General features: G+C 32.1%; 1 protein-coding gene across 1 annotated transcript; it reads left to right on the top strand.

Moving 5' to 3' along the window:
* The first annotated feature begins 9,352 nt into the window (after positions 1 to 9,352).
* Positions 9,353 to 13,720, top strand: LOC134254857 (uncharacterized). The gene is made up of 2 exons (XM_062737397.1): positions 9,353 to 9,838; positions 13,596 to 13,720. Exons 1-2 carry the CDS (start codon positions 9,379 to 9,381, stop codon positions 13,718 to 13,720), a joined length of 585 nt encoding a protein of 194 aa, XP_062593381.1. The 5' UTR covers positions 9,353 to 9,378.
* Positions 13,721 to 17,223: the final 3,503 nt, after the last annotated feature.

The raw sequence follows: 17,223 nt of genomic DNA, 5'->3' as shown, positions 1-17,223 counted from the left end.
CCTAAGGTGATGTTTAATTGAAGGATATTGACATTCGTAAATTTTTATAGCCAATTTTACATGAGAATCGAAGGAAATCGGGCGCCATTACGAGTTTACCGTACAACACGCCCGATCTAAATTCGAAGTGAGCTGTTTGTCAGTATAGATAATATTAAAATAATTCATAATAATTTCCACAATTACATTTGTTTCACAATGATGATAGTAAAATATTAATTATGTAATAAGTATTTAACAAAAATGTAAGGACGTTAGACATTAAGAAAATATGAATTTGTGTATTAATTAATTATCATTCATATTATCAGGTCTAGCCAAGTGCACCCCCTACTAATGTTATTGTGATTAAAATACAAGACACGTGGTTTAGATTTACCTATTCAAAGGTTATAGGGTAGATCCGGTTTTATAAATAAAATTGGCAGTAAACAGGAAATTGCTATGGTATGTTTCTTCTGAAACATGTCCTGTGAAAAATGTGTGTTTGCACACCTTTCTAAAGACTTTCATGATTTTCAACGAAAATGGATGGCTTAAGGTGGGAGGGGGGATGGTAAATAACAGTAAATACATCTTACACTTAACTGCAAAAATTACAGCTCACTAGCGACCGAGATGCTTGTAAAAATTGTATAATATCATTTACACCGACAAACCTTTGTTTGCCTTATATGGCTATTGGCATCAATGCGCACAGAGGATCTTACCACGAGCAACGCCAAATACATGTTTACATGTTACTTCGAACACGTGGTTCAGGTCAATCTATGATCATATTAATTGAGTGCAAGATAAAAAAAAGTTCCTATGAAACATTACAAACTTCATGCATTAATAATATAACACCAGCAATTCAAGGATAAGGAAAACGAGCAGCTTCTCCTATGCGTTTAAATGGACAAAACATTTTTTACATAACTATACATGTATACTCGTGATCACATGTGTTGGCAAGGGAATCCACCTGGCAATTGTATTCACCGATAGTACAGTAAAGGAATTTATCAAGCGTAAAATTCCTCTAATATTCGTATAGTAACCTATAATGCAATTCTCATTCATCTGATTTGTCAGTTAAAGTCACATTGGTGCCCCATTTGCTAGTCTGACGCCCAAAAATATAGTCCCGGTTCCCATGCAAAATATTTGTCTAAAAAGAAATTCTAATTCATGACAGCAGAAAATTGTATCATAAAAAAAACTTTAAAATAATTTAAACTTAAATGAATTCAAGAAAGATCGATTGAAGTACTTTTCTTCAGAATGATATTATAGGGTGGTGAAACTAAAACACAACATAACTTTTCTGTTTTCCATGTCTCCACGTGCTAGTCACTTCTTGCCACATTTCCGTGAATAATTTACTCTATCTCGCTGAAGTCTCGCTAGCTCTCGCCAGAGCTAATGTCATAGCTACTCTGAACTCATTGGTTTTTATAATATGCAGAACACCGACAAAAAAAGGTTCCGAACATATTAGTATATTTTAGAGAAATTCTGAATTTAGAGATATGAAAATATCCAAAAGCTTCAAAGCAACATTAACAAAAAGAAGTAAAGATAGTTCATTACTTATTTGTTACAAAGAGAACAAATTAAATAAATAAAATCAAAAATATGAAAATACTGAATTTATTTTTGAAATTTTAGACAAATTCTGAATGTAGAGATAAAAAAATTTTAAATACAAAGGTTCAAAGCAACAATAATAATTAAAAATAAAAATAATATTTAGTTATATGTTACAAAGAGAACAAAAATTAAATCAATGTCAAAAGATGAAAATACTGAAATCTGAAATAAATAGTAAATGAAAATAATATATCAATTTTCACATATATATAGATATTTTATTTCAAAGTAACTTTCTTTTCTTCTTTTCTTAGAAAAAAACATTTTACATCAGTTGTTTACATTTTGAATTGTCTTTAAATTACAACAAATACGAAATAAAAGAAAAAAAAACAGAAGAAAAAAAATCACACAACAAAATAAAAGAGCTAAAGTTTTGATGGAATTTTAGCTATGAAAATTGTCTGTGTGAACTGGTTGAAAGAGAACTGAAATTATTTGATCATATCCAAGCACAGGTATTTGATTTTACATTTCATTGCAAACTGAATCTGTCGACTAAAAATTTCCAATGTCTCTCTGTTCAAACTAATACCATTGACATGCCAAATGTTTTATTTGAATTCATTAAACCCCTACATCATTCTGAGAATTTCCATATTTCCTCCGGAGTGAGTTATTTATATAAAAAACCATAGAATTGTACTTTCCTGGATCCATAGTTCCACAAATCATTTGCTTAAACAGACTTCCAATAAATATTTTTTGAATCTAATCATTTCTTAACAGTTTTTCAATAATTTTTTGGATTCCTACCACTATTTCTGACACAGAAGGTGAATTTATATCTTTTTCTCCCACTTGTAGAAACACTTTTGTTAGACAAAATTCAACTGCTCTTCCAAAAGATTGACTATAAATAAAGCGCCTTTTTGTTGTAGTATCTTTGTCACTGAAAAATTAAACGCAATAATCATTTGGCAACTTAAAATTCACAGAACCATTTGCTACACCGTTCCCTAATTCTGGTGAGGAGATGTAGGGGTTTCTACAGAGGAAGCTATTGTGAGTAATTAATGGAATACTGTTTGGTGTTGTGTTAGGTTAGAAATTAGAATAGTGTTAGTATCAGGCAGTATCCCTCCACCCCACCCCCACCCCCCCCCCACCCCCGACGGGTGCAGACCAGTGAATATGGTTTGGTGTTGTGTTAGGTTAGGTTAGGAATGTTATTGTTTTTTTAAATGTTGCTTATTAAATTATAAATTCCTTTCTCTAAATTTTTTTCATGTTATATATATAACTTTCATTTGGTTGAAATATTTTTATATATGAACAATAGATTGACTAGGAATAATGATCCAGTATCTTTAAGTACAATTAATCTCATATTTCTAGAATAAAAACAAATATTGCAAATAACATCTTTGATAGATAAACAATTTACATCAATAAACTTACATATTGAGCTGACCACAGGAGTGGGCAGTTTTATCAATAAACCAAGGTAAACTAACCTATGAGCTTCGCGAGCGTAGCGAGCGAAGCCACAGGAATGCAACGCGATTTTGGAGATTTTTGCTCTACGGTTTAAATTGGTTTATTGATAAAACTGCCGACTCCTGTGAGCTGACCAGGATCAATGAAAATAATGAAAATATGGTTAAACAGGTGGACAGGAGCAGGTTGAAAACCCGCGAAATACAGGAAAACAATAACACAAAAGAGTTCCACAAAATAAGATAGGTCGTACATAAAATATTTCTGATAACAGCACAATGCTAAAGTTTATTTTTTTTTTTCAGAATGCAGTTTAATAACATTGTTTTTATTTCATAATTATACTATAATTTTAAAAATAGATTGTTGTAACAATTTTATTTTATCATTTCGATGTTGTTCATTGAAAAAGAAAATTCATTGAAAGTCACTCAGTACCATGGATCATTAATTTTTCATTTTATTTGGGCTGATAAAAGTTGCGAAAATCCTAAAAGATTTTTTTTTATTCTAATTTTACTTAAATTTGAAAAAAAAATAGTCAAAGAGCTAAAGCTATGAGCAAAAGAAATGTACGTTAATCTGAAAAGAATTAATTTTTAGATATTCATCTACTTTTTAAATTGACTCTCAATTTATAATAACCGTTTCTCTTACCTTAGATACAGAATACATGAGTGTGTCTATTTACACATAGGAAAGAAAACATTTTAAAAAGTAGAATTCTTTTTATAGGAAAATACCATCTATGTAAATTAAACTTAGAGATCATGAAGGTTCACAGGGTCAACAGAGGATGCCCCACTTATGCATCTGATCCCACCTCAGAAATTTCCACCGCTCTCGTTTTAATCTTTGTTCACAAATGTGCATTATTTGAAGATTTTGTGTGGAAGCGATCACTTTTCATTACCTTCACCTTGATATTATACAGTATCTTATTATTTTTTTTTTTTTTTTACACATGATGCCGTAATGATATATTGCTATTTATGTATATTGATATCTCATTCTTAATACGCATGGAGTTTTGCAAAGTATACCCTTATTTTAGATTTGATAAATATTGGAACCCTTTCTGACTAGATAGAGATGGAACAGCAAAAGTATGTTTTCAATGGAAAATAATATCCAGTGTGGTAATATGTCCAATTTTTGACAATTTATAACGAAAGTCTAAACTTATTTTAGACTATTTTCTTATTAACGTAGAACCTATGTCGTATGACATCATAACTAGTGAATGTGTTTAGCTTGTGCTAGATCCATTATGACGCCATAATTAATTCAATGTCATTTCCCGTACTTTACAGCCTCAGTATAAAAATGGTAGAAAATACTGCATTTTGAAATTCACAGAATTCAATTTAAAATCATGCCGAAATAATCTTAATTCGATTTATATATTTTTTTAATATAATGCTTACTGAATATATTTTTCTTGAATTAGAGAAACCTGTAGTCACCTTTCATTTAATAGATCTTGACTTTAATTAAGTTGACAAATCCAAGACTATCTTGTGTGATGAAATATTGCCATGTATACAACTTACTGCAATAATGTAAATGGTATGTAACTATTTTAAAGGAATGCAAAAATCCTTTTTAAAAAATCGTCAGTTGCCAACTTTATAGTGTAATATCTTGAAGAAATGTGTCTAAGTCAAAGATGTACGTGTTGTAGATTGTGTGTACATTTTGTGATATCTATCATGAAAAGATGTGCATTCCTTTTCATAATTATTTGTTACTTATTCATATTCTTGGAGTTTTATTACAATTTCTCTATTAAATATGATCTTTTAAATTAAAAGCACATTTTTTATAAACATTTTTAATCTGAAAGTAGCCCCAAACAGTCAATTAATAATAAAATCCGTGTAAGTGCAGAAAGGTCAAGAATATTAATATCGGTAAATAATCTCTCATTAGTTAGAGGGGAAAGGTATATATTTTAATCACTTTTTGTAATCATTTGGGTATGTTCTTTATCATATTAAAGATTGAAAACATTGTGACAAAGACTTCTGAAAAATATTTACAAATGTAGGGTCGAAAATTGACCGAAAATAAATAGAGTTCATTTGCCTATAGTTTTGAAAATGTGGCCTTATCTTTTATGTCAATTGAATAAAAAAGAATTTATTCTCGGGAAATATTTTTTAATACTGTTCAATTAATAAACAATAAAAACAACGATGTTAAATGTTTAAAGAAGTAATTTTGGGATTTTTTTGTCTTCTTTGCATGACAAATACCCCTAAAATGACTGAAATTGTGAAGTCGTAATATGTATTTATCCTTCCATGTTTAACTGGCTACACTACATTTAATAACAAGGAAACCTGTCATGTGCTTTTAACTGATTGATAAGCAAGTGCTAATTTATCATTGTGAAAAGTTTGAAAATCTTGTGACAAAGACTTCTCCGACATAGGTTCTACCTTAACATGGCATTGATTTATTAATGGAGACTACTTTTTTGAGTGCAAGTTTTTAAAGATTCATATGTGCCTTTAAATTTACACAAAGATCCGTGATCAGGAGGTCATGAGTTGCCACTAACCTAAGTCGATAAAAAATGGATAGCAACTGTTCCTAAGCCATGCGCTCGGCACTTTGAAGTAAAAGTTGCGGGTCTTTCGGATTAGACCTTTAAAAAAACCGAGGCCCCGTGTCAGCGGCAGGCGTTGGCCCGATAAAGATCCCTTACTGCTCAATGGCCCTAAGTGCCGAGTAAAGATCAAATAATTTACTTCGTTTTAGAAATTTTTGGTTCATATATCTTCTTAAGTTCACGGGATATACCGTTTCGACATAAGGATGAAAAAAACTATATTTAATTGATAGTACGTCGTCGATATATTTAAATTACGAGATGAAGTCGAGGGGAAATTAAAATTAAATATGTTAAATCTGTTTAAGACACACATTTTGCTTTATATATGACCACAAAAATAGATCCCTCAATGACGGGGCACAATTGGTATCCATTAATTCCAACAGATTGGTGGAAGGTCTGGAAAACCAGTAGATATTGAAAATCAGATATTCAAGCCCTTTTTAATGTCAACTTCCGAGTACTTGTGTGAACAATCAGAATTATTTTCCCAAAATAAAATTGCAAATGACCAATGACAAGGTAAGTTAAATTTATATCAAAATCCCTGGATTTACTAGAATAAATAACTTGTCGTAGGAAATAGTTTTGTCGTATAGAGTAGAACGTCGCAAGTTTTTAAGCTATTGATTTGTATAAAATCTTGTGATTTCAACTTTTCCTCTTGAAAATGGAACAATGAGTATCAGTTCTTTCTTGGTTCCCTGTATTTAGGACCTCTGTTAATTTTATTCATTTATTTTTCTAGGGTAGGGGGGTGTACAGGCTCTTCTTCATGTCGAACATTGGTTGTTGTTTGCATTAAGGTCAAACGAGACGTTCCTTAATATCTGTTTTGTATATCTTCGTAATGTATGTAAAATATCAAAAATTTCGAAAGCATTCAGATTTTTAGACCAGTTTCTAAACGTTTTTAAAAGACCCAAACACTTACACATTTGAAATTGGAAAAAAAAAATTCTTCCTTAAAGGATTATATAAGAAAAAACTACCCCCGGTATCTTGCAGAAATACCTGGTAAGGTACATGTACCTCAATCGTTTGTGACTAAACATGTTTAAGTAGCAATACTTCAATGACAAACTAGATAATTTTATCTATTATTAAAAAAAACGTAACGTCCGTCTTTAAATGTATAATAAATATGAGTTTAGAAATTTAGCTCTAATGTGATATGCACGGTCATTCGCGTAAAAATGATTTGGTAAAATTACAAGTATCTTTATGCCCTGGCTGGCATTTTGCTCGGGTCACCTACTGTGAAATGAGAATATTTGGTGCACTACTAATTTAAGCTCCTTTGGCGCAAGAGCCCCAGAGCCCTAAATTTTATTGTGCGCTTAAGGATTTCAAAATTAATTTTTGTTTGTGTGTTTAAAGCTTTTACATAAGTACATGTAAACCGTAAAGCGCGATTAAGTTAAGTCGAAGGGTCATTGGAATTTGTATACACACTAGTACATACTGCACATAATCGGAAGACAGAAAGTTCTGCCAAATTATAATTTAATTTAACTATTGTTACCCCAGTAGTTGTTAAATGATTATTATCATTAGCATCTTCAAAGTTTGGCTTTTCGTCGAGTCAATCATCTATCGCCCCGAGGTAAACAATGCAATCAAGCATGGCGATTGAGCTTGCAGACAATGCCTGATTAGGATTACCATTTTATCAAAGTAATTTTCTGTCGGTACATGCAATGTTTTATTATGATTTTAAATGAGTTAATACTCCATTTCTTTTAAAAGATAATTGAAATTTAACATTGTGCCACGTTTTTAATACGTTTTTAACTTGCACAAAGAGTAAGATCTCTAGAATGGTTGCCTGTATCCTTCTATTTATTATTTGAGACTCTTTTTTTTAAATCGAAAATTGTTTGAAATAAAAAAAAATCAGGCGGTACTCAAAATATTCTTGTTGAGTGGTTTGTGCGTCAAAATATAATGGATATAACCTTTTTTCCATAACCTTTTATGCTGCATCAGTCACCATTGTGCATATGCGTTTTGCCATGTTGTAGGGAAAATTTGATTTAGTGTGCGATTATTGATATGCATGAAAATCCAGATATTGGTACAAATCACTTTTGAAAAGGTCGGCATTTGTTTTGGCATCATTCTTAATTGAAGAAGGTCCAAAAATAGTAGCTGGCTGTCGCTTAACTCCAAAGTAGAGTGAAATGAGTCATGTAATTGGTTATTTACCCTCAGGCTGTACACTTTTTGTAAAGAGTCTACATTTTTATTTAAAAAAAATAAAATATCAACGTATGTCTTGGCGAATATATATGCTAAATGGAATAAAGGTCATATTTTAGCCCAAGATGAAAATGAATTATGTTTAAAAATGTTTTATTCAATTTATAACAATTTAAAATAATTTGTATAATATAATTGTTTATCCAAAATATTTTTCGGATCGAAAAAGTAAAAGTTAAAAAGGGGTCACAATGCAAAAGGACTTAATATATACAAAACCACTGCAAGGTTAATTTTGATGTGGTCTAGTTATTATGGTTTAATATACCAACAGCTAAAAAGTTATATGGAAAATAAACTAGACAAAATTGCTAACGCACCAACTAAGAGAATTAATATTTTACATTTTGAACTGTTTATGATGCATTTGATATATAAGTATGTTACTTTAACAAAAGAAGGCATTTTAATATCAACCTTATAAATAACTACAATGTTTTTGAAGTGTGACCAATTCATAGGATATTCTATTCCATTTTTGATATATTTTTTTTAAATTTGTATTTTCCATTTATAATAATTAAAAAAAAAAGTTACACCGTATGCGGCGTTTGACGCTAGAAGAGCGTGCAAAATCAGACAGGATGGCGTCAGCAGGGGGGTTCCTTTAGAAAAATCTGTAAAACAAAAAAAACAATAAAAAGTTTAGAAATTCCACCCATGAAAAATTGTTCCAAATAGATTCAGAGACGTCAAAATGTTTACCATATATAATCACGGCATCAAGTAAATTACTGAAAACAATAAGTTGAAAATTATTCCACCAAACTGGGTCAACTGCAAGCGGAGTGACTCGGTTTTGTATGAACACTAAGGTATCAATTGATTACTAGGAGATATGAGAGTCAATGACTGTTTGTAATTTGATTTTTAACTGGGAAACTACTCCTGTGGCAATCTCACAGACCCTTCGTGTGATCAAGAATTTCATATCTGTGCAAAATTGCTGCGCAATGCACAGCTAGAAAGAAGGTCATTCAAGGATTTTTCATAACGCCAAGACATTTTTCAATCCAACTGCTTTTGAAATAATGGCATATCATATATACAATCGAACCGATTCGGCAAATGTTCAATTCACAAACAAAAATTTAACAAGTGGTGCTTTAGCAATCTTGTCTAGTGTACTTCAGTCTTAATGGTATTTGATTCACAAAAGCCTTATGTTAAAACATGTTTAAAATCATAAGAAACACAGGTTATATCTTTTTTTTATAAATTTCTTTTTGTTACAGATGTTTGAATACATTGTACGACTTGGAACGCTCATAATCAAAATGCGCTCGGCAGGTTGCATACTGTTTGACTTTCTAAACTTTGAATTCCATTGCGGAAAACGAACAGGCAACTGCGTGATTATCAAATCAGCGTTAAGTTCTGTTGAAGATATTTCGTGTAGAAATACTGCCAGAGAGACTGGAATGGACAGAGATCTTTCTGAGTACCTCAAAATTATTGTCGAAGTGATGGAGAGTTCATACAAAAAGTGGAAATCCTTGATAAAAGAAAACAGAGAAAAATACCATGACTTAAACGCGTTTACTGTGGAACAATTAATGATCCTTCAAGTAGAAATTGCAAAATTTATGCACGAGCAAACATCTTCAAATTCGTTCTTGTTTCATTTGCTGCATTTTGTAAAGAAAGATTGTACCGAAAATGACTTAAGAAATGCATTACAAGAGGCACGAGAAGACATTTTCAAAATGGAAAATAAGACTGAAACGTCACAAGAACCTTGTGATACTGGAAGAAAGGACGAACAATATTGGAAAGATGTTGATGCATTCCTAAAACTTGCGGAACAGAAGAAATTTTCCCGTAAACTTGCTTTATATGGAATTCAGATCAACGAAATTAATGTGAGACAGCCTAAAGAAGGTATTATTAGTCACTAAATAATTCAAATTGAAGTATTTTTATCACTTTGATCTGATGGATATCTATTTAAAGTTATACTATTCAGTTACAAATAAAATACTGTATACATTACAAACATTTCGCCATAGCATACTTACAAACATTTAAGCTCTATTTTAAATTCGCCTAATCCGAGTTTTGTTTAAAAAGATATACTGTATTTTTTCAAGTTTTTGAAAAGGAGTTAATGAAGAAAAGGCAAAACTAGAGACAAATTTTTGAAAGAAAATATCCTCAAAAATTTCTGGGACAGAAAAGAAGACATTTTGGGGACCTCATTGGTGAATTTTAGTTTCTTTATTGTAAAAATTGCACAAAAGAGGAACGCATTTTTACACCAAAATTCGTTTATTCATTTATTTTTTTTCAAAAAGCAGGTCAGAAAAGTGATTCAATACTCAAAAGCATGCTCTACGCATGAACAATTTCTTAAACGAGGTAGATTATTGACAAGCAAGTTGACGAAACAAGAATATCAGCAGTCTCGCCTAAAGTCATCATTTCGAAAGTCCTATGGTCGGTAAAATGACCTTGTCAGCAAATACAATTTATCATTGAGTCAAATGCTGACTGACATTTTTATACCAATTGTTAGTCCATTATTTATACACTGAACTGACGATGGACTTTTCCGTTATGTCTTGATCATGACAGGGAGCACACGGCGGGTGTGACCGGTAAGCAGGGGATGCTCACTCCTCCATAGCACCTGATCCAACCTCTGATGTTTCGGGGGTTTGGATTTGCTTTGCTCTTATTTTGTATTGTTTTATGGACTTTTAAATTGAATACTTGTCGTTATCTCCAGATCCTTCTTCAGTGGAACTTGCCTAAGGAAGTTGAAATTGAATCAGCCATGACTCTCACTAGGTTAAGGTTGGACCAAAATATCAAAAAAGTAGACGAAAGTCTAACATTGAAATGCATATAGAAAACTTTAAAGTCTTCTTTTAAGTACATGAGTTGTTGTACATGTATGTATGTACAAGGTTCTCCATCATTTGAGATTTTACTGTGTTGCAGAGTTTATGCGAAGCACTAATAATTCGCGGTATTTTTGCGAACAAATTCGCAACTGAATCACAATTAATAATACAAATAACAATAACTACAAAATATTACAAGCACACACTTAATTAAAAATCGCTAATTCGTGACACAAATGGCAGGGTCGTACATACTGTTAAAAAGGAAAAAAAAAGTTCTGAAAATCAGAGGAAATTCTGACCGATCGTCGAACTACTTAACATTTTTGAAAGTAGATTTGCCATGTTTTTTATCAGGTTTCTGTCGAGTTACAGCATTCAAAGAAAGGAACTTCAGAACAGTAGAATATTTTTAAGAGTTCCTCGAACATTCTGAAATTTCAAAATTTTGGGCAATTTATTTGCATCAATTAAATGACTTCGTTTTGATGTTATGTTTGACTAACAGTGCTTACATAATTCTAGAGCCGTGGTTCTATAGGAAAGACACATTAATTTTTCAAAAATAATTCAATGTATTTTATTGCAACTACCAATTAACCGGTACATTGAATTGTGAAAACAATTTAGTTGTCTTTGTTCCTTCATGTGTAAAGTCCGGCGATGGTGTAGGAGATGATTGATTACTCAAGGCGAAGCCCTAGTAATTAAGTGTTAAAATTTTTTGAATTGAAAGACGGTCGAATTGTTTGATTTAAGTTTCATTTAGAAAGAATCTGTGTGTTTAGATTTTCTAATTATCACGACTCTTACTGTGTCGGCAAAATTTTTACTGTGTCGCATGCATGAAATTTGAATCGTTACTGTGTCGGAGAAAACGTTACTGTGTCGGGAGTAACACAGTAAAACAGCTCATGGAGAACCCCGTATGTACAATAATTCTCGAATAGTATGGAGACAAACTTGTTTAAATAATAAATTCAGGTGAAACGGTAGGGCCAGAAAATCAATGTTTCACGTTGAAAGAAACAGCATCACATACAGTAGTTTGGAGAAGATTTGGGGATATGTTTAGTTTATACCCCTTTTTTGTCTGTTTTTTTTTTTTTTTTTTTTTTTTCAAAAAATATAACCTTGTCCATAACTTTAGATTTGTTGAAGCTTAGGCTTTCACGTATAAATTGTGTATTTCTCTGACAAGCTTTTCCTGAGATATATTCATATTTTACCTTTAAACCTTGACCTAGGAGTTTGCAGCTTCTTACAAATTTCAACCTTGGCAATCAATTTTGAACAGCAGGTGCTGAGGCTTTTAAAAGTCAAATGTGCATAATTGTGACTTAAAATATCGCGAACTAAATAAGTGGGGTGATCAAAAAGTTCGTGAACTATCGTTATATCTACAAAACCACATTATATTGGAATGAAATTCGCTACACATATAGCCATACACAAGGTCTATAAATAGCATATGCTGAATGAAATTTTTCCCATTGTTTGTGACGTCACAATGTGAAAATGACGTCACTATGCTGGTCACTTGTGACGAAAAATTGTTGTCTCAGTCGAACTCGTTCAACAAATGTCTGTACAATTTATTGTATATCTTAAGAATCCCTCTGCAGTATCATATAATAATAATTTGCACACAGTTTATAAAGATAAATGAGTTCCTATAAAGTAAAGTAATGATTGGATTGATCGTTTAAGTGAAGGAAGGCAGATGGTAAAATATGATACTTGTCACTTTGCTCAGTGAAAGTAAGTTTGAAAAGATATGTGTTTTTAATTAAGCAATTTGCTATCAAAGACCTCGAATTTACACTTTGAAATATAGTTGAATATTGAAACAATGATATAATTATTAAATACCTGAAATATCGCTTACTTAAGATTTTAAACATATTCTTATAGATGATAAAAAGGAGGCACCCATTCTCTATCCACCTTGAATAAAGGTCTCTCCCGAGACAGAATATTTGTATTTTAATGGTTGCCATGCTTATTTGGGGAAAGAATATTTTTATCCACCCATTCTGTTGCCGAGATTTGACCATTTCTTACAAATGAATAGTTCTTGTCATAAAAATTAACTCACCTGGAAAGAAATATCAAACTCAGAAAAATCTTTCAACTTTTGTGAAAGAATGCTCCGGAGGGGGTCAAGTGACAACCAATATCACGTGATTTGCGCATGCGAAGAACGGTGGTAAATGTGCATTAAAATTGCAGAGGACTCACAGATATAATCAACATTGAAACCAATATTGTTTCTTTTATGGAAGTTATTCAATTAGTTCGCGAACTTTTTGATCACCCCTCTTCGAAACAAATCGTCCAAAACACTCCTCTCAGGTACAACATATAGTTATGAATAGCCATATTTGTATGCAGTCCTCTTCAGGTAGTGAAAATTCAAGTCACGACCGATTGGGGTAGAACTGGGCCAAACAGTTCAAACTTGTAGAGAAAACACAGTAGTCGAAGCAATTATTCGTAGTTAATGTTAATTCAGGGTTTGAATTTAATTCACCCACCCTTCTTTCTGGATTTCATTTTATACTAATAATACAATAATGTGTGTGAGAGAGGGTGTGTGAGGGTGTGTGAGTGTGTGTGCGTGTTTATGTATATGTCGTAATTTACTTTAAATGTGCATATTATTCCGGGAAAAATAAGATGTCAGATTTTATATGCGATTTAAAACTGAACTGCATATAATGAGCATCCATTTCATAAATAGTCTGAAGCCACTTTGGAAAAACTAAAGAGAATTCAATTATCATTTCAAGGACTGAAATGGTGTTTACGTAACTCAAAAAAGTATGAAGCAATCATCCCAACAACAACTGAAGAAAGACCAGTCCGTCAAACTCTAAATGCTTTTGCGGAGGAAATCGAGAAAGAACTAAGGTAACGTTAAATATTTTATATCAATATAATAAGTGTTTTGATAACCAGTCGTCATCCAGACTGCTTTTTTGTCCACAATCCTCTTTAAACTAATTCACAATTCAATGACATCAAAAGTCAGTAAAACAGGCTTCATGTTTTGCCACCTTAGTGACAGGATTGAGAACTATCTTTAAGCAATCACTTAATAGTGGCTTAAAGACGACTTAATGGTACATAACAGGACATTATTCCTTTAAGACACCATTAAGTCACCATTAAGGTGCAGCTCTTATAGACGCTTTATGTCCAAAATTCAGTAAGCTGCAGCTTTTGTTAAAGAGTTGTTGTAATTATAGATAATAATTACTTTCATTACACAGTGTATAGGTTATAACCCAACAATCCTCCGTTAAAAAGCCAGTGTCAAAATTACTGTATCTTACTTCTATTCTGAATGACGCCACGGTGTAGTGTAGGACATTTGATCGGCATCGGAAGCAAGTTTATTTGATTTGCCTAGATAGCCGAGGAGTCTAGCGCGCTGTTCCTGTACAGCTAGGAGACAGATTCCGAAGGTGTTCAGTTCAACCTCGGGCTGGGGCGGAAGTGGGTATCCATATAAAAGTGAATTTCTTTGTGCTTTCTAAATTAATCTTCACTTAGGGCAGTTATGTAAAGTTTAAGAGTTATTGTAAAATGTGCTTTATAAATAATAATCAATTTCATTACAACGTGTACAGTGGCTGGAACGTTATTGTTGACAAACCAATCGTGTAGAATCGTTCGTGTATCGTGAGTGATCGTTCGTGTAACGTGCAAGATCGTTCGTGTATCAGACTCAATCGTGTGCGTTTTTAATCGTGCGAGATGGTGCGTTTAGAATCGTGTAAATTTCGTTTTGTTAGTTTTTATCGGAATGTTATTTGTAAAATAAGCATTTCCTTTGCTTGTTTTTCTTAATTTATTAATTAAAATCCAAATAAAATGAAAAAGCGCAATTTACATAATAGAATGCAGAACGAACTAATTATTGCCCGTAAACAAGCAATATAGTAAGTCGTACAATTTTAAGTTCTCGTCAAAAAGCGCGATCAATATTGTGATAAACTATACTTAGATCTTTAACGCCTTTTTGGAAAAATTTGATTTTAATTATTATTTACTTCTTATTGTGGTCAAGATAATCTTGAAATCAATTCATTGAAGATAAATATATAATTATATTTTTTTTACAAAGAAATAAACATTTCTCAATGCTTACATAACTAGTTAGTCGACAAATATATATGGACACGGCATGATTTTCGGGAGTTTTGATTATCTGTGTTTATCTCTTGAGCCTATTTGTAATTAATTAATTTTAAATTTCTGCAAATAAAAAAGTTGAATAATTGGCAAGTTTATCAGACATTGAATAATTGGAAACATAAGGATAAAATTTGTAATTATAATTTAAGTAATTCCATGCTGCCATTTTTGTTCAATCGTATCCCCCTTTCTGCATATCATGATATCCAATTCAATCAAATTATACGACCCACATACATGTACATCGTCCAATAGAATGAACAAATCCGGTTTTTTTTATCGGAGAATTACCTTACAAATAATTATTTTTAATCTAAAATATTAAGTCTTGCATATATTTAGTTACAGAAATATCATTTTCCGTTTTTTTCTTCAAAGTCTATGAAATAATATTGATAATTCTTTGATATCTTCAATAAGTATTTAGCCGTATTTCGTTTTGAAAATAATGATTCCTAAATATTTTGAACTATTTTGAGTGAAGAATCGTGCGTTTGCGTTAACAATCGTGTAAGATCGTGTAACGTGTAGAATCGTGAACGTGAAAGATCGTTCGTGTAACAGGTTTAATCGTGCATTAATCGTGCGGAATCGTTCGTGTAACGTGATCGTTCGTGTAAGTTGTCAACAATAACGTTCCAGGCACTGTATTGGTTACAATCCTCTGTACTGCTAGGAGACAGATTCCGAAGGTCGAGAGTTCAGCCCCGGGCTGGGGCAGAAGTGGGTATCGATATAAAATTGAATTTCTTTGTGCTTTATATATTTAAAATTCTTCACTCCTTACAATCCCCTGTACTGCTAGGAGACAATATATATGTAGGACTCCAAATTGCGATGGGATTCCAAAGTCCGATGGTCACGCTAAAGTCCAATGGTCTGCGCCAATCCCCTGACACGCCAAAGTCCGATGGAGCGGAAAAAATAACGTTTATGACGTCATAGTTCTACTGCGCAAAAATGCAATGCCGCGCCATGCCAAGGCCCAATCGTTTGAAATAAATAAAAATAAATCTTAAATGTAAAGAATAACTATAATCGTTTGGATATAGGTGCGAGATTAACACTTATCATTCAAAAAATGTGTTACAACTTTAATCTAGGCATCTCGAATCGGTGCAGGACTTCCCCAACTCAGTCCATTACTGTGCGAGGACTATTCAAAAGATCTCTACTTTGAATTACACAATGGTGTTCAAGAACTATACTTTAACCCTTATTAGTCAACCCCTAAAAGCTGTGGTGGGCGAAAACAATCAGCAAAATAAGTAAAATTGTATGAGAGACAGATGCTAAATCAATGATTTTTGAAAGCAGGAGGTCATGACGTTGGACTATTACAAGTCTCTTTTTGTGTGTAATGAGTATTTGTTTGTTTTCAGAAATCAAACAATGAAAAACGTAAAGGAATCTTTAGAGAATGTTTGGATCAAATTTGCTACATCATCAAGTGCCTCAGATTATTTGAGTGTGAACGACCTTGGACTAATTTTGTTAAAGTTAAAACTCAAAGGTAAATCAAATTTAAAAGTGTACAACATTTGAAACTCATCCATTACTTTCTAAATGAACGTTGATGTTAGTGCATATTAAAGGTGTTCTCTTTCTTTTTTTTTTGAAGATTTTCGTGAAGTTTCTGGTTCTTTGCATTACAAATTTACATACGTTTGATGCAGTGACAGTAAAAATGCTGTTAAAAAAAGCCAACTTTTACAAATTATGTATGATTTTAGATGCGGAAACCAAAAAACCTAGACTTTTACAAGATCCTTTACAAAGAGGCAAGCCCAATCTGATTGTTTGCAGAAAAGGTTTGTCGATTTTTGTTTCCATGAAAGCTATAAATTCTCATCGAATTTTTGCAATTCCATTAGTTATGTAAAGCTAGCAAGTTTATGCCTCAGACTGAAGGTACAATGAAAGTAGTTTCGAAACAAACTTAGGCTTCTTTATTTTCAGACATTTCACATGTTTTGTTGATCATGGTCTTTTTAATGTTACATAACAGTATACAATTCTGATAGAATAAAAATATTCTTTCAAAAAAAAAAAGCGACTTGAGTAGGTGGTACATGTATTACTAGTAATTGAAAGCAACTTTCTGAGAAGTTTCAGATCTTGTTAAACAATAGTTTCTTTAGAAAGATTCAGCATAGCCATCCAGCAAGGCATGAAAGGATATTTTAAAAAAAAATGGGAAAAGTTGGACTGTATATA

Source organism: Saccostrea cucullata, unplaced genomic scaffold (assembly GCF_032062105.1).
Source record: "Saccostrea cucullata isolate Sc308-1 unplaced genomic scaffold, CSIRO_AGI_Scuc_v1 ctg4398, whole genome shotgun sequence".
Classification (NCBI taxonomy): Eukaryota; Metazoa; Mollusca; class Bivalvia; order Ostreida; family Ostreidae; genus Saccostrea; species Saccostrea cuccullata.
Note: the sequence above shows the minus strand (reverse complement) of the source record. Positions and strands in the feature narration are given on the sequence as shown.